This window comes from Narcine bancroftii, chromosome 7 (assembly GCF_036971445.1).
Source record: "Narcine bancroftii isolate sNarBan1 chromosome 7, sNarBan1.hap1, whole genome shotgun sequence".
In the NCBI taxonomy this organism is placed as follows: Eukaryota; Metazoa; Chordata; class Chondrichthyes; order Torpediniformes; family Narcinidae; genus Narcine; species Narcine bancroftii.
In genome coordinates this window covers 37870917-37896186 of record NC_091475.1, presented here as the reverse complement: position 1 = coordinate 37896186, position 25270 = coordinate 37870917, and the positions used below count along the sequence as shown (strand labels likewise).

The following is a 25270-nucleotide window of genomic DNA, read 5'->3' as shown; positions in this document are numbered from 1 at the left end:
GTCTGTCACCCAATAGCACTCACATTGTTTGACAGGTTGGTAATACCTGGAATTAAATCACACTTAAGAAATGACCTGGACCCACTGCAATTTGCCTACCACCACAATCGTTCCACAGCAGATGGTGTCTCATTGGCTCTCCATCAGCCCTGGATCACCTGGACAGCTGCAATATGTACATCAGGCTGCATTTCATCAATTACAGCTCAGCTTTCAACACCATCATCCCTTCAGTATTGGCCAATAAGCTTCAAAACCTGGGCCTCTGCAACTGGATTCTTGACTTAATGGCACAATCACAGATGGCAATGAGAAAGCATTCAGGATTGAGATAGATCAGCTAGTTGAGTAGTGTCACAAAAGATGTTGTGCTTGCTGTTGTGCAGAGGGATTAGGGTGGTTGTGCATGAATTGCAAAAGATTGGTTTGCAGATGAAAAGGTAATCAAAATGCAAATGGTACGTTGGCCTTCATTGCCAGAGGGGTTGAATTTTAGAGCAGGGAGATTCTACTGCAACTGTACAGGGTGCTGGTGAGGCTGGACCTGGAATACTATGTGCGACTCTGGTCTCCTCGTTTGAGAAAACAAGGAACCCTCTTTCACTTCAACAACTTCCAGTTCCCTGAACTCAATTGCCTCACGTTTACCATATACATCCAATCACTATTCACCTCCATCCTCCACACTGAAGGCCTCAAAGCCCTTTGATTTTTTCTGGACAATAGACCCATCCAGTCCCCCTTCACCACCACCCTCCTGTGGCTGGCAGAACTTGTCCTCACTCTCAATAATTCTCATTTGCCCCATCCCACTTTCTCCAGGTTAAAGGGGTAACCACATGGGTCCCTGCTAAGCCTGCATTTTTGTTGGCTACGTAGAGCAATCCATACTACAAATGTTCCCAGGCAAGGCCCCTCAACTCTTCCTCTGCTGCATTGATGACTACTTTGGTGCTGCCTCATGTACCCATGTTGAGTTCATTGACTTAATCCAATTTGCTGACAACTTCCCCAACCTCAAATTCACCTGGTCCATCTCTAGCAACATTCTCCCGTTCCTCGATGTCTCTGTCTCCATCTCAGGAGACAAACTCTCTACAGACATCTTCTATAAACCCACCAACTCCCACAGCTACCTCGACTACATCTCTTTCCACCCTGTCCCCTGTATGGATTCCATTCCATCTGCACACAGAATGATAACTTCCATGCCAGACCATCAGAGATGTCCTCCTTCAAACAATGTGGCTTTCCCTCTACTACCATAAACTTGGCACTCACCTCCATTACCTGCACATTTGCCCGGCCATTTCTGCCCCACATGCAACAAGGACAGGATTCTTCTTGTCCTCACCTACCACCCCACCAGCCTCTGCATCCAACAAATCCTTCTCCGCCATTTCCGCCACCTGCTATGTGATCCCACCACTAAACACATACTCCCTTCTCTCCTCTCTCTGCCTTCTGCAGGGACTGCTCCCCTCGTTACTCCCAATTGTACCCTTGGGCAATTGTCCCCTTGGGACCTACTGGGAGATCGCTTTGTTGAGTACTGTGGCTCTGTCGCAGGAACAATGTGGATCTCCCAGTGGCCATCTATTTTAATTCCCCATCCCATTACCTTGCTGACATGTCCGTCCATGGTCTCATGCATTGCCAAACTGAGCACACCTGCAAATTGGAGGAACAACACCTCATCATCTGACTAGGAACCTCCAACCGAATGGGATTAATATCGAGCTCTATGGCTTTAGAAACCTACCCCCCCACCTTCTTCTCCCATCGCCTTCTCCCAGCTCAGTCTCTCCCTTCCCTATTTCCTATCGCACAAACATGATAAATTCTTGTGTCATTCCTTATATCCATTTAACACCTTTTGTTGGTCTGGATTTATCCCCATATTTAGCACTGTCTGAATTCTGAGACTTTCTGAGATTTCCTTCTGGCTTATTCTTATTTTTTCCTTGAAGAAGGGCTCAGGGCTGAAATGTCGGCAAAATATCTGTTGTTTATGGATGCTGAGTCTCTCCAGAATTTTGATGTGTTTTTAATGAAATCACAGCATCTGTAGACATACATGTTTCACTAAGAAAACATGTATTGGCTTTGCAGAGAAGGTTCATCGGGTTGAATCCCATGAGGAGATTAGCCTATGAGGAGTGATTGGGTCCCCTTGGACTAGCAGGAATTCAGAAGAATGAGAGGGAATCTTGCAGAAACCAATAAAATTATAAAAGAAAAAGACAAGATAGAGGCAAAAAAGTTGTTTTCCCTGGTAAGTCAAACTAGAACAAGAGGACAAAGCCTCAAAATTTGGAGGAGTAGATTTAGGATGGAGATAAGGAGGAACTGCTTTTCCCAGAGAGTTAGGAATCTTTTGGATTCTTTGCCTCAGAAAGTAGAGGATGCCTCATTGAATATATTTAAGACACAAATGTAGCTGTTAGCGCAATTTTTTTACAACACCAGGGATCCAGGTTCAAATCTGGTGTAGTATGTAAGGAGTTTGTACATTTTCCCGCGTCTGCATGGGTTTCCTCTGGATGCTCTGGTTTCCTCCCTCCCTTCAAAAGCATAAGGGGGGTTGTAGGAGGTGTATTTAGGCTGCACTGGCTCTTGGGTTATAAGGGCCTGTTAACGTGCTGAACATTTAAATTTAGTTGCATTAGCTATTTGTCAATAGAACCTAAAATAGTTGAAATGGAGAATGTTAATTGTTGGATCAAAAAAATTGTGTTTAACATGAGAGCTGCATGCCAAGGAAGAAAGCAGTGGAATATAATTTTGTGCTTATAAATTTATTATCTTCCTTGAATCAATATTGTTATAGAGTAGAGATATAAAATGATAAATAAACTAAACCATGTCAACGATGAACATCAGAAACCTCTTATACTAACTATTTTACAAAGACTTGGTAATTTATGTACTAGAGCTAAATTTGTAAAATTAAGCCAGAGGAAATCATCTTCAATAAATGTATTATTTCTGCTCTACAATAAAATAACTTATTTTATTTAGAGGGATGCTTCAAGAAGCCGACGCCGAGAAAAAGAAGATGCTAATCTGAAAATAACAAAGGAGCGCACCCCAGAAAGTGAGGGAGAATCAGCTGAGTGGGAAACAGGCAGGGATGGTAAATTGGATGTTATTTCTATAATCAGAAAATATTTAATTGTGAACACAACATTTGTAAATTTGCAGATGAATGTGAGACTTGTATTTAGAACCTAGAACATTACTGCACAGTACAGAGCTTTGGCCCACGATGTTGTGCTGACCTATACATAACTACTAAAAAAAATACTAAACCCCCAACCTCATAACCCTCTATTTTTCAATGCATTCCATAGCCACAACTCTGTGTTTAAAAAAAACTTACTCCAATGACTTCCCTAAACTTTCCGCCCTTCAGTTTGTACAGATGTCCCCTTGATGTTTCTTACTCTTGCCCTGGGAAAAAGATGTTGATTGTTTACCTTATCTATGCCTCTCATAATCTTGTAGGCCTCTATTTAGTCACCCCTCATCCTTCTTTGCTCCAACGAGAAAAGCCCAGCTCTGCAGACTTTGTCTCATAAGACATATTTTCCGATCCAGACAACATCCTGGTAAATCTGTGCACCTTCTCCATAGGTTCCACATCTTTCTTGTCATGAGGTGACCAGAACTGAACACAATATTCTAAGTGTGGTCTCACCAGAGATTTGACAGTAGAATACAACAAGTATATGCAGGGGGACTCTGAGAGGGAAGAATAGGTTGTAATCTTTTCACCTATTTATTTTTGGAACTAATTCCTATCCTTTTTCTAATAATGTCACAAAGTACTTTTTGCCTAGATTCCTTTTACAGGGAGTCTGAGGAGGTAAATTATTGTTTTAATTGTTATCCTCCAATTCAGGATAATTGAGATGAAGATTAATAAAGAATCCAACTGAAATGAAGGATGGTCGGAGGCAGTAGGAATCACTGGAATGAAAACAAGGAACTTCAGTGAAAATTTTTGGATTAAAAAAAGGGATAAAAAGATTTTAGGAGCAAATTTAGTAGAAAATACACCTAAAGGATTTTCATAATACACCCGAACACCAAAAGAATGGCAACAAACTAAACTTGTAAGGGAACAAGAATGCAAATAATGAGGTATTATTAATGCTGTAGAATATTAGCTTAGGTACAAGCCCTATGTTTAGTGCCATTTGCACTATATCATGAAAAACTATCTATAAATCAGGGGGAAAATTTCTAAAAGCTCAGTAGCACAGGCTGGGTATAACCCTGGTGATGTCATCCCATGCCGTACTGTTACATATGACCTCTTTATCTTAAGATTTTCAAATAAAATGAATGTTAACTTTATCTCCCTCCAATTCTCACAGGTAGAGTTTAAGTTTATTTATCACATTATACTTGGTGTAGTGAGAACAGAGTTACAATGAAAAGTAGTAGAGAAAGTATCAGAGTGCAGGGAGAGCGGAGCAGAATGGTTATATTTTGTGAGAGGAGAGAGCTCTCAAGAATTCATCTTGCTTGGCTGGAAGTTTTCATTGTTCTGGAGATTGGCATTCTTTACCTTTTGCAAATGTATGATAAAGTCCAGGTTTCTAGGTTAACTCAAAGTCATAGCCTTATCTCCAGTTGGAAAAGCATTAGAAAAAATTGTGAAGGCACAGACCCTTATCTTTTCCAGGATATTCAGATTTCTCATGATGTATTACTGGAAAACTAATTGAACTTTGAAAATTATAAAAGCCAAAGAAATAAATATTGTAGATTCCTGTTGTTTTAAGTAATTACAGTATTTTTAGTTCTAATAATGTAAACTACCAATCCATAAGACCATACAATTTAGGATTAGAATTGGCCATTTAGCCCTTCAAATCTGTTCTGTTATGGATTTTTCCTTTCAACCCTTTCCAGGAAATTATAAATGCACATAATTTCTCTTCTTTTGGTAATGGAACATAGCTAAACAAAATAAATAGCTAATGTACATTTAGAAGTAACTCAAATGACTTTTTGCAGGTGACCTCCTAGTTAGAGTATAAATGTAATAGTGTGTCTTACCTAAATTTCTGATCAAGGCAACCGATACCACACAGTTGCTGCAACACATTAAAATAATAGATTCAAAATAAAATTATAGAATGTTTAGAAATTACTGGTGTGGTATCATTGGGAGGAAGCAGACTGCAGAACAAGATGCCGATAGAATTATATAAGCTCCTTTATTATTTCTAGTTTGTGTAAACGGCTTGCATTTCTTTTAAGTTTCTCATGCTGACTTTGTCCTGCAATATAAAAGCAATTTCAGTTTCAGAACCCTAAAACAAGTTTCATTTGCAAGGCTTTGTAAAAGTTTTAATTAAATGCTCCTAATAGCCTGGGATTGTCTGATCTCGGAAGCTAAGCAGGCACAGGACTAGTCAATACTTGGAGGGGAGACCGCCAAGGTGCTGTAGGTGTCTGTGAATGGCGCTGGACGAAGTGGCAACTCTCTGTCTGCCTTACTACATTCTAAATGTAGTATTATGTGACAATAATGGAACCTTTATATTCGGAAACATCTAAATCTAAGTAATTAAAAAATAAAATTAAAATTTGCAAAATATTACAATAAACACAAAACAATAACATAATTAAAGTTTAAAAAAAAAAGAGTAAATAACTGAACTTGCCTTTTTCCTCTTGATCTCTAAGTAGGAACCACATGAGAATTCTAATCCTGTGTTAGTTCTAGTCAGTATGGGATCTTTGAGGTAGATTCCACAAGGTGAGAATTTACAGCAAGAGACAGATCAATCATCCTGCTCATTCTGGATTGTATAAATCCTGAAATGAATTGTGTGAGAGCAGTTAGATGTCAGCAGTTCCTTTTGGAATGATCAGTAACAGCCAGGATGTTTCATCTGATGTCTTGACATGTAATACTAGAAGAAATGAAATGAGCAATTTTGCGGAGTCGAGTTCTAGGTGGCACTCCGACTGATTATTCTAAAAAGCAGCAATATTTTGAATTGTTAAACACTTATAGCTCAGTCAGGACACTTAACCACAGTCGCACGTAAAAGAAGGGTGCCAAGCTTGTGTTAAACAGAAAAGCCTCCCAGGCTATCTCTTAGATTTTTGTATGTGTTCATTATTTTGGTAATCTTGGCCATTGGGAAAATAGTGGGGAGAAGTTAAGTTGTATTTCTAAGTCTGGCTGTTTTGGGTTACAGATTCTGATAATGGAGATGTTAACTATGATTATGATCATGAGCTGTCCCTTGAAATGAAGCGACAGAAAATACAACGAGAATTGATGAAACTTGAACAAGAGAATATGGAAAAAAGAGAGGAAATAGTCATTAAGAAGGAGGTTAGTGTTCAAGGAAGTTGCTTGTTTGTCTCGAAATAGTGGCTGATGAAGTCATTGTGTTTGATACCATGACATGATAGTTAATATTTATCCTTACCAACTCTGCTGAGCAATTCTGAATTTAATATACATACTAAGCATTTTTTTAAAAAGTTTTTATCGTTTGAATTTGTAGTGATGAGGTAGACCATTCACCTTTGAACAAGATTTGATTAAGGATTAATTGAGGTTTAGTAATTAATCATTAAATTAAACAAGTGTGTAGCTTATTACAACCATATGCATTTTACATTGTTACAAATTTTGTTATAAAATATTGATGCCTTGACACTGCTTTTGGATATGTTTACTGATGTATGTTATTGAAAATAGCTTTTGTATCTTTAACTGAAGTTCCTAATCATACTGTTCATATATAGAGGTGTTTTTTTGATTTCCTCTGAAATCTGTTATCAAGTAGATGCTAATGGCAAACAGTGGAACTCCGTTATAAGGCGATAGTTATAACGCAATAGTTTGGGTCCAAAAATCGCAACGTGAAAAAAGCGAGGTTGTGCTAAATCGGGTTTCAATAAATGGTTGTAGTTACAATTGCAATTAAAACTCATATTAATTTTTAGTAAACCAACCGGCCCCGCTCCTGGCGGCAGCTCGAGGTCCCCAGCAGCAGCCGACGCCCGAGTCCAATGATTCATCACGTTATACCCGAATTCGTTAAATTGGGTCATGTTAAATCGGGATTCCACTGTATAGAGCTTGGTTAACTAATGTTTGGGTAGTATTGGTACCATCTGTTGTGCCTCCATGTTAGGGGCTGCTGTTGGCCAAGTACAACACCAAATATCTTCATTTTGGATGAAATTTTAATGTCTCAGACCACATAAAATTGTTCTCTACTTAAAGATATCTCCAGAACCAGTAAGAAATAAGCACTCCATATCGCCAAGAAATGCAAGCAAATCACCTAAGCGTAAAACTAGTCCAAAGTTACCTTCCAGTAAGAAAGAGAAAAAAGGATCAAGATTGTCATCTCCTGTAATCGACCAACAAAGGTTTGTGTGATAGATTTAAAATGTTGATTCAATCAAGGTTATTCAGAGATTTTTTTAAATTGCCATTTTAATTGTATTATTACAATAATAAACACTATTTTTGATTGGACCAATGACAATGCTTTGCAGTTATAGCTCAATAATTTAAAACTATTGTTCCTGCATTAATGGCACTTTTCACTAATTTTGCAGTTGTCACGTTGCAAAGCTGGAGGGAAGTTTTCCTCTGGAGAAACATATTTTAAATTCGGGCATGTAATCCTCATGACTTGATAATATTTTTCATGTTTGAAAAGTGTGTACAGTATGAGCTAGAGATTTTTTGATATGCTCTTACAGCTAACAGTACATCTGCATTCTGAATAGACGCATAAAATTAGTCCTTTTGAACCCATTTTGCATAAACGTGCTCCAAAGAGAAAAAAAAATATATAATCTCAAATGCTGTTAAATAGGGGAGTAAAAGATCTAGATTTTTTCAGGATTGACTTTTATAGAAGTGACATCACCATGAGCAACTGGTCCAAGAAGTTATAGTATTGAAGTTGAAACACTACTATTTGGATGTGCAAATAGATATTGAGTGCCTGCCAAAATAAAGAGGGTTCCATGGTTTGGAGACATACTCAGATTCTGCTGTGGCAAGTCCTATAAATAAAGGGGAATGAGTCTGTATACTAATATTTTCAGGTGGCATTTAACAAGAATTAACAAGGTAAAATCTCATGTTGGAGGAAATAACATACTGGCATGGGTAGAAGGTTGACTGACTAACAATAATTAGATGGTGGGCTAAATGGGCCTTTTGGGTTAGCAAGATGTAATGTAAGTGATTAGTGCTGGTTCTTCAGCTTTTTCAATTTACCGTTATGGAAATGACTTTGTTGATTAGGAATATAAAATTATGAGAAGCTTAGATAGAATAGGCCGGCACGGTTGGCGTAGTGATTTGCGCAATGCCTTCACACCACCAGCGATTGGGACCAGACTGGGGTTTGAATCCCACACTGTCTGTAAGGAGTTTGTACATTCTCCCTGTATCTGCTTGGGTTTTCCCCGGGGGCTCCAGTTTCCTCCCACAGTTCAAAAACATACCAGAGGTGTAGGTTAATTGGGGGTAAATTGGCTGGCATGGACTCGTGGGCTGAAATAGTCTGTTACTGTACTGTAAGTCTTAAAAAAAAATAGATGGCCAGTGCCTGTTCCCATGGTAGGGTCACATAAAACTACAAGCCATAGATGAAACATAGGAGATATAAAGGGGTATTTTTTCACACACAGAGTAGCTTGTACCTGCAATGAGCTGCCAAAGGAGCTGATAGAGGGTGGAACAAGAATAATTTTGAAGAGGCATCTGGATAGTTCCTGATGGGCAAAATATATAAGGAATTAATTCAGGCAAGTGGGATTAGTGTAGATAGATATGATGGTCAGAATGGACATGGTGGGCCAAGGGGTCTATTTCAGTTCTAAACAACTCAATGAATACTGGTGTGAATTATCTTTTGACCATTATGTCCTACTTCATGCATCAGGACTCCATATACCACTTGTGCTGTATTTTATTTCAAGCTTATTTTAGACAATCCACATGTCTTGAATTGACCACCATAATGGCTTGCACTAAAGTACCTCCTTTATAATGTGGCATTATAAAGGTGGAATAAGGGACTGGATTATGCTTTTAATGTCATTCCTCTGTGTGTACCTTTTAGTTCTACCGAAGATTGTATTGATTTTACACACCACTAAATTTTCATAAACTTTGTGAAGCAGAGCAGGCATAAATAATTGAGTATCCTGATGCAGCAACTAAACATGACTGAGCTGTGGTAAATGACATAAAAACATCATAGTGGGGACACAAAAGACTGCAGATGCAGGAATCTGGAGCAGAAAAAAACAATCTGCTGGGGAAACTAGAAGGCTGAGCTGCATCAGTTGGGGAAAAAGAATTGTTGACATTTGAAGATATCATCCCCCAATTCCATTGACTGCAGTATAGTGCCGGAGGAGTAGAGGCAGCTAATATGCCATTGTAGAAAAAAAAGGGAGGAAACACAAAGTAACTACAGGCATCTAACCTAGCATTAGTGGTCAGAAAGTTATTGGAAATATGCAACTTAGCAAGATTAAAAACAGTCAGCACAAATTTGTTAAGTCATGTCTGACTATTGATTGAATTTGATGAGGTCGCAAGGAAAGATGACAAGGGCAGGCATTTGATGAAATCTTCAGGAATTTATTATCAGGATTGTCAAATGACATGTTGGAAAAAAACTGAGTGAAAACATTGCTGGCAAGTGTTTTAGTGATAGAAGGGCTCCATACAGTGTATTTCTCCAGGGTCTAGGACAGGACCTCCTGCTCTTTTGTTGTGTGAATGAAAGATCTGGACTTAAATGTTGAGGTCATGATTAAGAAGTTGGTTGATAAAGCTGGCAGTGTGAATAATACCGTAGTATTATTTGTAGAGTACAAAAAGGTATCAATGGGCAGATTGGAATGATATTAACATGGCAAATGGAGTTCAGTCCAGACAAATATGTGATAATGCATTTGTGGAGGGCAAATAAAGCAAGAGAAAATACTTAACATGAAGAAGGAAGAAGAAAAATCAGAATTTATTGTCACGAACATGTCACAAAATTAGATGTTTTGCAGCAACATCACAGTGCAAACATTTCGATAAACCACATTCCAAAACAAATAATGCAAAAAGAAAAAGACAAAATGAGCCTGTGTTTCATTGTTCATTGAGAAATCAAATGGCAAAGGGGAAGAAGCTGACTCCTGTCCCTTTTTCCTGATGGAGGCAGAGTGGAGAGGGCATGGCCTGGATGGAGGGAGTCCTTGAAGATAGAGGCTGCTTTCTTAAGACACCGCCTCTTGTAAATGTGATTGATGGAGTGAAGACTGGTGCCCATGATGTCACAGGGGTAACAACCCTCTGGAGTTTTTTCCTGACCTGTGAATTGGCACCTCCGTACCAGATAGTGAAGCAACCAGTCAGAATGCTCTTCACGATACACCTGTGGAAATTTTCGAGTGGAATAATAAATGTTGAAGAATAGACACTTTGGAGGTTATGTGCACCAATACCTAAAAATGAGAGGTCCAGTGAATAAATAGTTTACAAAAGCATGCAGGATACTTGCAATAAACATTGATACAAGAGAATCAGAGCAGGGAAACTATGTTATGACACAGTAAAACATAAGTTAAGCTATGGTAGAAGGATTGCCTGTGGTTTTGAATAGAAAGCTCATGACAGTACAGGGGCAGGGATGTTTTCTTTGAAAGAAAGAAAGCAATGGAAGTTTTGATTAAGGTGTAAAAAATGTTAAAAGGCTGAGAAGAAAACCAATGTGAGATATAGTTAAAGTGTAAAAATTATAAAAGGCTTGGACAGGGTTAACAAGAATTTTCTTTAAAATTTATAACTGAGTTCATAGATTTATGTTATAAGATTGAAGAATTTGTGGGAAGCTGGGGAAAAATGTTCACGCCAAAGAGTGGTGAAGGTTGGTACACTACTGGAAAGAAAAATGGAAGAAGAACCGTTATCATATTTGTTAAGAACCATGATGAGCATATAGAAGAACCCTAATCTATAACTATTGATCAAGGGCTGAGAGGTAGAATTCATTTTGTGGAAAGGCTGGGGAAAATGGCTTAATTCTGTGACGTGCATTTCTAGGATTTTTATGTTTCTTGAATAACATTTCTTATGTTCAAATGGCTTGATATATTTTCCAGGGGCAGATTAGTGTCAAAATTCTGTACCATTTCGACTTATAATGAGGTCAGATTTCTTTAAAAAAATCTGAAAAATAGTCTGTGATAGTCATTTGGTCTTCATCAATATTGGTTACAGCCGTCAAACATGAATTACCTGGTATGGTATAGTTAATGGGAAAGCTGTAAATTTTGTCATACATCTAATATAAACTTTACAATGATACATAGTTATAACTAATCATTTAGTCTGGATTATGGAAATGTAAAAAATGCAGTGATTAAATCAATTTTTGAGTAACAAAATAAGCCATCCATCTGTAGGTCATACATCTAAAACTTGAAGTGCAATATGAAATGTTGATGTTTGCAATAAAATGCACTGAGGAAATAATTTGAAGTTCTGCTTATGTGGTGGTTTTATTTTCCTATAATCATACCATTTGGTAAATGGTTTCTCATCTATAATCCCTGCTGCTCTCAAGCTCTATGACCATGTACTCACCCAGACCTGCTTCCATAGCCACCTATTACCTACTGCTTTTGCAACCATGCTCCTCCCCCCCCCCCCACCCCCACCATGTCTCCCCCAGCTACTGACATTTTACCAAACCTTGATGAAGGGCCCCAGCATGAAACATCAGTTATGTATCTTTATATTTGCTTGCTGTTTTATGTTTGACCTGCTGGGTTTCTCCAGCATTGTGTTTTTACCATTTGGTATCTGATTCTCCATTGGGTTCCCTGATGTTTAAGCATTGCTCTAGAAACTGGCCTGCAAGTTATAGCACAGACCAGTAGATCAACTGCTGATGGTGACAAAGCTTTTGAACTGCAGAAAATGCCACTCCTCTGTCATCTGGATTTGAAAGCTGGCAAATACTTAATTTCTCTAGAGCCCAAAGGAATATTTTAATTTACAGCAATAGTGCAATGGGTGTAGTTAAAGCACTACATTTTCAAAGATTTCATTATAATTAGAATCTTTGTGAAGTTGAAACTATTTCACATCAACATGTTCTTTAAATTTGATACACCACCAGGTAAAATGGCTACTTTTGTCACCATGCAGTTTAACAGGCATGCCAGGCAGCATGGCAGTTTTGGTTCTTAACAGCATTATTAGAATATAGCTAAACTAGAGGGGCTAACTTGCAAGTTGCCTTCCACAGTCATCTTCTGCCTCTGCACATTCATTCCTTCACTGGACCTATTTAAAAAAAAAAATTAGTAACCAGTCTTCTCCATGGGACTGTTGAGCCCCATTGCCTTTTATTTCCCTAATCTCTTGTCTAACAAGTGTTCCCAATCTATTCCTTCACAATTTCAAGTTCATATTATATGACAGATATAATGTACTTTGCCTCTGGGATAATTGTTTGTCTGTATAGTGAATAATTAATTTTAACAAACTGAAATTTAAATTGTCTGATCTCATAAAGTCAATGCCCTATTAATGGCATATAAGAGCAATTTTTTTAAAAAAGTTAATTAGGTGGTATGGAATCATGTCCAGAATGGCTTGTACAGTCTGTATGTTTTCAATTTATTTAATTTTAAAATTATTGTTCTAGCCATTATTTACTTGACTAGATGTGTGATGTTTTAAGCATGCAGGGTTTTTATTCTTTCACCAAGTTGCTATTCCAAGCTCAGTTGAATGACTACCGGTATTAAAAAATATGTTCTTTCTTGAAAGTACATTTTTCCTACTGAATTATTTTTCTTTAAAGTTAAGATTAAAAACACATATTACTTAAATTACAAGGGTACTCTTGTTTTAAATAGTGCATTACCTTGCTTTCCAGAAAATCTTCAAAAGTACAGCAGGGTAAAAAGAAAGGACCTCGTACTCCAAGCCCTCCACCTCCTCTTCATGAAGAGATTCGAGCAACAAAAAAACATAAAGAAAAGACAAGAGCAAAAGACAGAACTGAAGAAAAGTCCAGAGAGAGTAGAGAAAGAGTAAGAGATATTGAAAGACTTAAAGAGAAGAAAGAAAAACACAGGTGAGTGATACTGTGCATGATAGTTTTTTTTAATATTTCACTTTCTTACTGCCATTACTTCCGTGCTTAACACAGAACAGCCCATTTTAAACCTAATTCCATTGTATTATTTGGTGCTTTTACATGGGCACCATAAAAATAGCTGAGGTCAATAAAAAGCAGGACTTGGAAAAAAAAACAATTGAACCCATTCCACATGAAGGCTCCTTTCCCAGAAAAAAAGTATTTTGTGTTCAGCAAACCATCATAAGGTATATTATACATTTATCATAAAAATTAATAGTCCTGTAATCATCTGACTTCCTAATCATAAACACAAAGAAGAACATAAAAATATCAACAAAGTAGATAGTGTGAATACATTCAGAATGCAAGGAATTCTCTACCAGAAACTGACACATTTTCTCCTTTCTCAGCTGTTGCAGTCTTTACACTATTTTCTGCTTTACTTTCTGATTTCCATCCATGCTTTGCTTTTGTATTCCAAATTATATTGGGCTTCTGGTTTGAATTCAGTGTGCATCGTCTGTCTATGTTTAAGCAGCAGTTCGGTATCTCTGAGCTGTACAGAGGATTGAGAACTACACTTGAGTAACATCCTGAACCTTTCAGTTCAAAATACTTGTGACAAGAGATAGGAGCAGAAATAGGCTATTCACCCCATTGAGTCTGTCCCACCTTTAATCTTGAGCTGATCTATTTTCCCCTTCAGCCCCACTGTCCAGTCTTCTCTCCATAACCTTTGATGCCCTAGCTAAAAAAAAAATTAGTAACCAGTCTTCTCCATGGGACTGTTGAGCCCCATTGCCTTTTATTTCCCTAATCTCTTGTCTAACAAGTGTTCCCAATCTATTCCTTCACAATTTCAAGTTCATATTATATGACAGATATAATGTACTTTGCTAATCAAGAACCTATCAATCTCTCCCTTAAATAATTTGGCCTCCACAACTTTACAGATTTTACACCAAAAGAAATTCCTCTGCAACTCTGAACGAAGTGGATGCTCTTCAATCTTGAAGTTGTGTCCTCTGCTAGAGTTAGATTTTCCCACCGTGGGAAACAACTGTTCTACATCTACTCTGTCCATGCCTTTAAACATTTGAAATGTTTCAATGAGATCCCCCTCATTCTCTTAAATTCCACCGAGTACAGGCCAAGAGCCTTCAAATACTTCTCATATGATAACCCTTTTATTCCCAGAATCAACCTTTTAAAAAAAAATTATTTATCACTTGTATCAATACCAAACAATTATATATAGATAATACAATATTATTCAATACAAGATGATACAAAAACTTTTATATTTTTCCCCCAAACCCTCCCTCCCCCTCCCCAAGGAGAAAAAGAAAATGATATTTCATTTTTTTTAATATGTAATTCCTTCTCTAAATTTAATATTTCCTTTTCCAATTTGTCTACCTCTTTCAAATATTCTTTCATTATCTTAGATGTATAACTTATTATTTGACCTCTTAAATATGCCTTCATGGTATCCCATATAGTAAAATTATTCATTACTGAATTTTCATTAGTTTCTAAAAAAAAATCTGTTGTCAGAAAATCACAAAAAAATCTTTTCTCTTTAGTAATATTTTATTAAGTCTCATCTATAACCTATATTTTGTTCTTCCTCCAATGCAATTGACAAAATTAAAAGTGAATGACAGATAAAACTCTTGCTTGATATTCTACCCTTTGAACTCTAGCTTATAACCGTGCAGAGACTATAAGCATATCTATACGTTTTATGTCTCAAAGAATAATCTCTATCACTTGGATGAGTTTTTCTCCAATTATCTTTAAGTCCTATATCTTTCATCAAATCTATAGAAATCTTAGCTACTTTACTTTTTATAATTTTACTACCTGATCTCTCTAACTTTGGATCTAAGGAAAAATTGAAATTTCCCCCTACTAATATTTTCTCTTTGGCACTCATTAATTGCAGAAATATGTATAAATTTTCCATCATCTGCATTTGGTGCATAAACATTCAATAAAGTCCAATATTCTGAATAGATCTGACATGTTACCATTACATACCTTCCGGCTGTATCTATAGTCGTATTTAATACTCTAATTGGTAATTTTTTTATTAATATTGCCACATCTCTAGCTTTTGAATTAAATGAAGATGCCAATACCAACTTCTGATGCTCCTTTACTTGCAAAAAAGTTATATCTACTTTTGTTTTTTTCGTATATAAATAATTGTATTCTATTTATATTAATACTAGCAAAATTTAATTTCCTTGCCATTGGGTACCTCTATAAAATCCTTTGTCCATCCATGTACCTTCTCCCACTTCCACAATGTTAGTAACATATCTAGTATTATTCTTAATTAATCTAGGTGTACAAGAAAAAGAAAGAAACAAATATAGAAAAAGAAAGAAAAGAGAAAAGAAATTCTCTTTCCCGTGCCCCCCCCCCCCCCTTCAAAGATGTATTACGTTTTAATGGCTTTAACTCCCTGATATATACAGGTTGTGGTAAAAACCACACTTGCTCGCATGATTCCGCAGTAGTCAGCTCCATTTTCCCAACTAGCTCACTCAAAAAACAATACATCCTGCCGTTGCATTATGACTATTCATTCTTACTCATTCCAGAATCTTTTTAAACATATAAAGATCCTCCCAATTAAAATCTCTCAAAATTTTCAGTTACATCTTAATTTTTTCACATTTATAGGGACCTTTCAAGTATCAACAGCTACCTGCCTCTTTTTTTTGGCAAATAATCAGCATGCACCTTTGCTCATTAGGATCCGCAAAAAATCTATTTTTTCCATCTGGGACAAAAACTTTTAAAACTGCCGGATATCTCAAAACAAAAGCATAATCTTTTTTCCACAATACATTTTTAACTGCATTAAATTCCTTTCTCTTTTTTAACAAATCAAAACTTATATTAGAGTAAAGAAAAATCCTAGTCCCATTATAAACCAAGGGTAATTGTCTTCTTTTTGCCTGTTGAGCCGCCAGTTCCAAGATCTTCTCTCTTACTTTCATAACGAAGAAGTTTAACAAATATCGGTCGAGGTCTCTGATCTGATTGTGGCTTTGGTCTCAGTGCTCTATGTGCTCTCTCAGTCTCAATGTCTCCTTGGAATTCAGTTACTCCCAAAAGTTTGCGAATCAAACGCAAATAACTTACTGATTTCCTGTCCTTCTTCACCTTCTTTAAATCCAACAATCTCTATGTTATTCCTTCTGCTGAAATTTTCTAAACTGTGATTTTTTTTGCATCAATTGTTCTTCTGTTGCAGCCACTTCAGCTTGTACCTTCTTCATCTGTTCCTTAATGCTTTGGATTTCAAATTCATTTCCTTTAATTTTTTCATCCATAACTTCAAATCATTTGTCCATCTGCTGCATCTTTTTTCCACTTTCCTTGTAAAACTCTTATTTTCAGCTATATTCTCTCTACATTTCTTAACTTATATTAATAACATCATAGATTGCTGGAAATTATCCTTATAATTCTTCATATCAGCGCTAGAAATAAATCTCTTTCATTTTCCCCATCATTCAGTCCATAAATCCTTGTTCAGAGCATTTTTTTTTGTTGCTCTTGTTCTTCCTGTCCACTGGAGCTAGAAGCCTCTTGAACCTTTTTTAGAAACTACCTCCTTTTTTTGCACTCTGCACATGCATGAGAAGTTGGCATGCACAGAGTCATTTCTTCACCCATAGCAGGCTGCCATTGTTAGGAGAGACCCTGCACAGCAATGTCCAAGGTCTCTCTAGCTCCCGGCTTGTCTCCCTTGGCCATTATCTTGTGCACAGCTCCTGATCCTTCCTTAAGGTCGGCCTCTGTTCTTTATCTTGCTCCATTTTTTGTGTTAGTCCAGCTGGTTTTAATTTTTTCAATTTTTTCCTCTGAACCCTCTCCAATGTCATTTGGTATAAAACATGCCTCAAAATTTTTAAATGATACATTGCTTCAACTTTGCTTGTCTATTACTTCTCAAATCTAATTTGTAATCATTAAATTGATATTTAGAAAAGCTATCTGGGTTGCTTCTAGAAAAATTGGCTTATTTTTAAGTGCCAGTCATGATTCCTGATCAGGGCACAATGAAAATTTATAGTAGTTTCAAATGATAAACCTTTGAACCATGTTACACAGTGATTAATTTCCTTCAAATGAGTCCTCAGGAGGTTGTATATATAAATGTTTTAAATCTTTAAAAACATCCCATCATAATTTCAACTCATTCACCAAATGATTCACAACATGACCAAAAGCTTTATCAAAGAGATGTTTTCTGGAGCATCTTAATGCAAAAGATAGAGATACATCCAGAATATGCTGCCAGGTGGAGCCATGACTGCCAGTAAAGAAGTGATTGAATTCAGTGATCCTTGAGGACAGAATTGAAGGAGTACAAAGATCATGGAAAGATAAAAGTTAAGAATGGGAAAAGGTAAGGTCATACAGAGAGGAGAAAGATAAGGGCGGTAGTATTAAAATCAATTAGTTAAGCAAAAACTAGTACAAGTGAGAAATGTGTGAGCAAGATTCAGCAGGGTTCAGTAAACAGGCTTCTGAAATTTACAGATGTTAGAATGAACAAGAGAGCTGAAATAATATTTACTCTTCATTGGGTAAAGTAATGGTTTAAGTTTCTAAGAAACACGCAGAATTGGGATGCCTGCACCATAAAAGTCAGGATGATAAAAATTTAATGTCAGAGAATAAGCACATCAAGTGAAATCTGTGCAGATTGGATAACTATTCCTTCCAAAACCTATCAAAGGTGTAAACATTTTCTTCTTTTCTATTGATTGGATGAAGACAGCACAAAAATTTTGGATGTATTTTATGTATATCAAAGTTAATGGATAGGTACATTAGAGAAAGAGAAAGATACAATAGACCATTGCAGGTTAGGTGTCTGTCTTGTTCAACTTTTAGGGATCATTCTGGTAGCCTTCGCAGACAGAAGAGGTCCATAAGCCCTGAAGAACAGTCTGGTAGCACCTCTTCTCGTTCGAGAGAATATTCACCACCAGCAAGGAGAAAATCATCCTCTCCAGCTCCACCTAAGTCAACTTCTTCTTCCTCTTCTCGAAAACATTCCTTCTCTCCACGTCACAGGTATAGACTCCTCAAAATTGTGTCAACAAGTGGAATTACAATTACAACTGATTATCTTGAAATGTATGTAAAACTTGTGTAAACATGTACATTGCTAGTAATCAGCAGAATTATTTTCTTCTGTGTAAGCACAATGACATAAAAAAGGATTAAAAGCTGGTTGATGTTTATTCTAATTAGTGATTAGGCCTTTCATCATTCACCAAATTGACCACTGATTGTATTGGGCAAAAGATTTGACAAGATGGAATGCAGAGGAAGGAAGTGATGAGTTAATTTTTTTAATTCATATTTGTGCGGTAAAGCACCGAAATGGAATATAAAAAATTTAAGAAAAAAATTATAAAATTTATCCACGTAACTGGAAATTAATCTTTGTTTCCATTTATGCTTTTTTCAAGAAGGCTTTTTCCTGAGTCACAGGCTGAATGACAGTAGATTCCAGAAAGATTCCAGAGTTCATTCCATTACATTTCCACATGATTAAGATGAGAATAGTGTTTGTGATAAAAAATATTTTCACATATAAGTCTCCTCTAATGCTGAAAACTGTGAAATTGAAGTGTTTTTTTATGCACAAAAGCTCAAGTTTTAAAAAAAAGGCGAATTTACCTTTTTGCAGAAGACGGAAAAGGCAGATCGCACAGTCCTTTTATGTAGTCCAGAGCACCAGCTGTCCAGGGCAAAAGTGGGTGGGATTTGTAGCACAGCAGCAGCCGCTCTGCGACCGCCCCTTCCTCCTCCATTCCCCTACCTCCCCACCCCTCTCTCTAATTCCCCTTCCTATTGCCCCATCTTCCCCCTTTCAGCCCCACACTGATCCCACTGCCCTGCTCTATCCCGACATACCCATCACTCACTGCTTGACAGCGCTGTCAGGAATGGGTGGTGTGAGAGGGAGGGAGAGTGGCATGAGAGAGTGGGTGGGATGAGGAGCCTGGCAAAGTGAGCAAGTACAGGCTGGCAGCTCCACCAGCTGCTCTTTGACAGTGCAGCAGGGCTACAGAGCTGTTAGTGCAATGTCAATCATCTTACCTTCCTGTTTGAAGCCGCTTTCAGTGGCAATCCGTTTACACAGGAGATGGAGCAATTTCACTCCACTTCTGACACTACCTCCCTTAGCAGAGGGAACCCGGATCGTGTTGGGCCTGCCAATCCACCTTTAGATCATTTATGCAGGTAAGTGGAGCATCTTAAAGGCAGAAGAAACCTATCTTTACAATTCACTAAATTTCACTTTAAAGGGCCTTGAGAGGTCTATTGCCATTCTCCTACCCCATTCTGGACAGAGCTGCTGCCTGGAAAGACCACCTACTGTACAGTTTATGAACACCCATAGCCACCTAGGCTGAATGCAAAAGGCACATCTTGCTGGTTGTCCTCACATTTGAATTTAGCTGCAAGGACTGGATGGCAACTAACAGTGCACACTAAAGGAGGGCAAAGCTATGGTCATCAATTTTAATGATTTTTAAATGTCTTTGACATTCAGAAACATTTGAAAACTAACTTTAAAAAGCTAAATTATTTTGAAAATAAACAATTAAAATCACACAAAAACAAATTCATATTTTGGAGCATTCTAAATCTGAATGATTTAAAAAAAAATGCTTTCCCTCCTTTACCTAACTCCACTGAAGTGAAGCACAAGACCAGGTGAGCTGATAGATTCAGCCACCTGGAATTGGGCAGTAAATTCTGAACATAGTGCATTCAAGGCAATCCAAGACCGAATTCAGTCTGAGTGACTGAACACACGTTTTTATCAACCCCAACCTAAACGCTATAGACTTCTCCTTCATCGGCATCCTTTGAATAAACAGATGATTAAGCTAAACTTTCGTATGAGACCAGGGATTTTGGAGACATCAAGGTTGCAGATAACTGTCAGACTAATAATCTCAGGTAATGAGAACAAGAAATGCAGTGGCCCTATTGCCCATTAAATGGCAGCACAAACCTAAATAATTAGTGTAGAAAGTTCTGGGAATGGGAGGAACTGAGCTATTGTCCAATAGGTTTGTCAAGCAAGATTTTCCCTGGTGGCTTTGGCCTACTAATATGTTGCTGTGACATTTCGTAGTTGGTGCTGCAGACAAAAACTAGCAGATTAGTGGTAGTTCGTAGTTAAGCAGGGGTTATCATGTTTGGTTTTCAGTAATTGATAGTTCCGTAGAATCTTTAAATTTAAGAATATGAATTAGAAGTGTGCACATAATTTTTAATCAGTGATAAGGCAGTTCAATACAATAATAATGTTTCTGTCCTGTAATTTTGGTTTCTCCTTTCTTAATTGATTAACAAATTTTGATTTTTTTAAAATCCACAGAAAATTGCTTTAAACTTTTGAATACTGGAAATACAAGGTTTGAAATACTGTATATATTTATCTTAAGGGACTGTTTATGACAAAGAACTTCAATATAAAAATCAAGTGCACTTGCCAATTAATTTGATTAGGAAACATGTAGAGGGGCACTTGAAAAGGATCAACATTTATGGTGAAGAAGACATATGTTAAAGTTTATTTGTCACAAAATACTCAATGCAGTGACAAGAATTCTTCTGCAAACAAACTAACAGGTTTTCTCTAACCTACATAGCATAAGACATAGGAGTAGAAATAGGCTACTCAGCCCATCAAGACAGCCCCACTGCCTGGCCTTCTCCCCATAACCTTTGATACCTTGGCTAATCAAAGACCTAACAAGCTTTGCCTTAAATACACCCAATGACCTGGCCTCCACATCCACCTTTGACAACAAATTCCACTGATTTACCACCCTCTGGAAGAAGAAATTCCTCCAAATCTCTTTTCTAAGCAGACAACCTACAATCCTGAAGTTTTCCCTCTTGTCCTAAACTCTCCCATTATGGGAAACAACCTTTCCACATCAACCCTGTCCACGCCTTTCAACATTGAAAATGTTTCAATGAGATCCCCCTTCATTTTCCTAAATTTCAATAAGTACAGGCCAAGAGCTGTCAAATGCTTCTCATATGATAGAAGTAAAACACGAAAATCTGTAGACACCATGGTTGAAATAAAAACACACAATGCTGGAGAAACTCAGCAGTGTCCTTTATATAGCAAGGGTAAAAATACATAACCGATGTGTTAGGCTTGAGCCCTTCATCAAAGTATGGAAAAATGTCTCCAGGCATCTGAGCAAGAGTATTGGGGGAGAGGTGTGGTCGCAAAGGTAGGTGATAGGTGGAGAAGGGAGGAAGGGGACAGCAGCAATCCAAGGGGAGGAGGGATGGCAAGGTGAAGGGAGAGAGGGAGAACTGAAAAGGAGAAGGGAAGGAGGGAGGAGAAAGAAGAGAGCAGGTCAGCAGAAACTGGAAAAGCTGATGTTAATTCTCTCTGGTTGTCGAGTGCCCAGACGGAAAATCAGGTGTTGTTCTCCAATTTGTGGATGGTCTTGGTGGATAGTATAAAAGGCCGTGGACAGACATGTACATATGGGAGTGTGACACAGAACTAAAATGGTTGGCTATTGGGAGGTCTCTGTTACTGGTGTGGATGGAACAAAGGTGCTCAGCAAAGCGATCTCCCAATCTGCGCCCAGTCTCTCCCATGTAGATAAGGCCATGAAAGGAGCGCCTGATGCAGTAAATCAGTCCTGCTGATACACATGAGGTGTTGCTTCACTTGAAAGGCCTGTTTCAGGTCCCAGACCATGGTGAGAGAGGAGGTGTGAGCACAAGTATGGCACCACAGGGGAAGGTGCAGGTGCAGGGGAGATTGGTGGGTAGGGATGAGTGCACAAGGGGGTCATGGATGGTTTATCCCTATGAAAGGCAGAGAGGGGGAGAGAAGTGTCTATTAAGTTCTCTCATTTTTTCAGTTCATTTTATTTGTGTGGGACTGTCCCTTTAAGAGGAGAGATTTAACAAATTTTGCACATTTTTGAAAGTGACTGTGAACTAGCAGTAGGCTTCAAAAATAGCATGTTCCGAAAGTTGATACATTTTCAGAGTGAAGGGAAGCAGCCCTGGAAAAGTCAGGGGCAGAGACCATGTGACCACCTTATTGAAAAGACAGTGCATCGTTTGCTCAGGAAGCCATTTTAAGAAAGCAGCACAAGAGTAAAGAGCTCTTCGACCTACTTTGTGGGAATGAGAAACCCACTTGGCCTCATTGCGTGGTTATAGACAAACTGTCAGATTTCCTCCTGTTAGTTATTGAGGAATGAGAAAACCACTTAGTGACCAAACAGAGTGAAGACCACTTTTTGTTTGACTGACCCATGAAAAGAGTTCTACTTACGCAAGAAATACTGCCTATCTGCAGTCTCCGTTTCCTCAACAATACCTGCTCTTCCACCTACCTTCAATTCATCTGCAACCTGCCCATAAAGCCATTAATTCCATAATCCATATAATTAATATAAAACATAAAAAGAAGAAGCCCCAACACCAAACCATGTGGAACATCACGAGTAGCTGAAAGCTAACCAGTATATGATCCCTGTATTCCAACTCTGTGCTTCTTGCCAATCAGTCAATGCTGTTCCCAGGCTAGTATGTTTCCTGTTATACCATAGGCTCTTATCTTGTTAAGTAGCATCACATAGCATCTTGTCTAAAGCCTCCTGAAAATCCAAACCCACAACATCTTCTGCATCTTCCTTATCCAGCCTGCTTGTCACTTCAAAGAATTCCAATAGGTTTGTCAAGCAAGATTTTCCCTGAGGAAAACCATGCTGGCTTTGGCCTATCTTGTCATGTGCTTTCAAGTAAAAACACACAGAAACCCTGGAGGAAATCAGCTGATCTCACAGCATCCCTAGGAGATAAAGATATATTAGTGACGTTTCTTCGAGGAAAAAGCAAAGAACAGGAAGACATCAGATTAAAGACTGAAGACTGGCCGGGGGAGAGTCCAGACCAACAAAAGTATTTTAGATATGATGAGGAGAGGTGAGAATTGATTTTGGCTCTGAGAAAGAACACAAGGGAAAAAGGAATAGAGAGGCAGAGTTGGGTGAAAGGCAACAGGGGAAAGAAGGGGGGTGCTTCAATGGCAACTGGAGAAGTCGATGTTAATACCATCTGGTTGGAGGGTGCCTGGACGAAATATGAGGTGTAATTTCCCCATTTACTCTGTAACCTCATCCTTGACAATCGATTCCAACATCTTCCCAACCACTGACATCAAGCTAACCAGGGTATAATTTTCTTTCTGCTAACTACACCCCACCTCTTGAATAGTAGGGTGATATTTGCTTTCAATATCTGGCACACTGCTAATGTCTTTACTAATGTCTCTAGGCATCTGAGCAAGAGTATTGGGGGAGAGGTGTGGTCGCAAAGTCAGGTGATAGGTGGAGAAGGAAGGAAGACATGCAAAATACTCATTTTGTTCCTCTGCCATCTTTGTCTCACATTATTTCTCCAGTGTCATTTTCTAATGGTCCCATATCTACTCTCACCTCTCTTTTATTCTTTATTTACTTTCAGAAGCTTTTTGTATCTTTGATTTTTTATGCCTGCCAACTTTCATACTTCAGTCTTCTCAGTTTTTTAGTTAACCTGTAAGTTTTTAAAAATTCCCAATATTCTATCTTTCCATTAATTTTTGCTTTCTTGTATGCCCTATCTTTTGCTTTCATGCTGACTTTGTCTTCAGGAATATTTTAAAAAGTTCCCAATCCTCTATCTTCCCTCTAATTTTTGCTTCCTTGTTTGTCCTCTCTTTTGCTTTTATGTTGGCTTTGACTTCCCTCGTCAGCCATGGTGGTGACATTTTTCCATTAGAATATTTCTTTTTTGTTATGTATTTATCTTGCTGCTCTGCCATCTTCCCTTCCAATCTACTTGGGCCAGTTCCTCTCTCATGCCACAGTAATTCCCAGTACTCCACTGACTTTGATTTCTCCTTGTTAAATCTCAAATTGAACTCAATCATTTTGTGCTTACTGCCTCCTAATGGTTTATTTATTTCATTCTCTCTTTGCACTTCTGGTGCATTACACAGCACCCAATCCAGTACCACTGATCCCCTCGTAGGCTTTCTACAAAATCTCTCTCTTGAAATCCATTCCTAACCTGGTTTTTCCAATCTACTAGCATGTTAAAATCCCATGACATTCCTTTTCTATTTTCTGTTGCAGTTTGTTATCCACGTCCGACTATTGTTGGAAGTCTGTATATTACTCCCAGCAGTGTCTTTTTACCCTTGCTTTTTCTTACTCAACCCACAATGATTCCCTGTGGACACTGGACTTGCTATGGGGGCTGCGGCAGCTTTGGAGGTGAATCCACGGACACTCGATGACTCTGAGGAGATTCTTGCTTCTATTTCTCTGACTGTAAGAGGTGATTTAGGCAGTTTCTACCAATGGCTAATCTCTCTGCCTTATGGCAGACTAAAGCAAATTCTGTGTAACGTTGCACTGTTTTTATTACATAACAAAAGAATCTTGAATGATTCTGTATCTTCTGATCCTATGTCATCTCTTTCTAATAATTTAATGTTGTTCCTTACCAACAGAGACATACCACCCCCTCTGCTTACTTGCCTATCCTTTTGATACACTATATATCCTTGGACATTCATTGATATCCATCCCTTAGCCATGACTCCACAACTGCCAATCTACCACTTGTTGTTTGTTGTCTATATCAATGATCTGGAGGATAATTGGATCAGCATGTTTGCTGATGACACTAAGATTGGAGGTGTTGTGGACAGCAAGGAAGGCTTTCAAACTCCACAACTGCCAAGGTCATCCACATTATTTTTTTAACTCTGTATGCATTTAAATAAATACCCTTAGCTATATATCTGTTATATTTGACTCTATATCACTGTTGTATTGCAATGCATCCCTATGGCCATATTTGTGCCCTATCTGCCTGTCCTTCCACACAAGCTCCCTACCAGCTGTCCCTATTGTTATCCCACCTCCTCTTCCACTGCCTCTTGACTTTGGTTCCTATCCCTCCTGCCAATCTACTTTAACCCTCCCCCACCCCCATCCCCAACA

The 25270-nt window shown here is 38.0% G+C and overlaps 1 protein-coding gene across 9 annotated transcripts in view; it reads left to right on the top strand.

Annotated features, from left to right (window-relative positions):
- Positions 1 to 25270, top strand: part of zc3h13 (zinc finger CCCH-type containing 13) — a 121437-nt gene that overhangs the window by 37018 nt on the left and 59149 nt on the right. For all 9 annotated transcript variants that reach the window (XM_069889648.1, XM_069889649.1, XM_069889652.1 and 6 more), the window contains 5 exons: positions 3022 to 3136; positions 6225 to 6364; positions 7268 to 7416; positions 12963 to 13163; positions 18093 to 18275. In XM_069889648.1, the coding sequence (XP_069745749.1) occupies positions 3022 to 3136; positions 6225 to 6364; positions 7268 to 7416; positions 12963 to 13163; positions 18093 to 18275 (788 nt within the window). The remainder of the gene's footprint in view (positions 1 to 3021; positions 3137 to 6224; positions 6365 to 7267; positions 7417 to 12962; positions 13164 to 18092; positions 18276 to 25270) is intronic.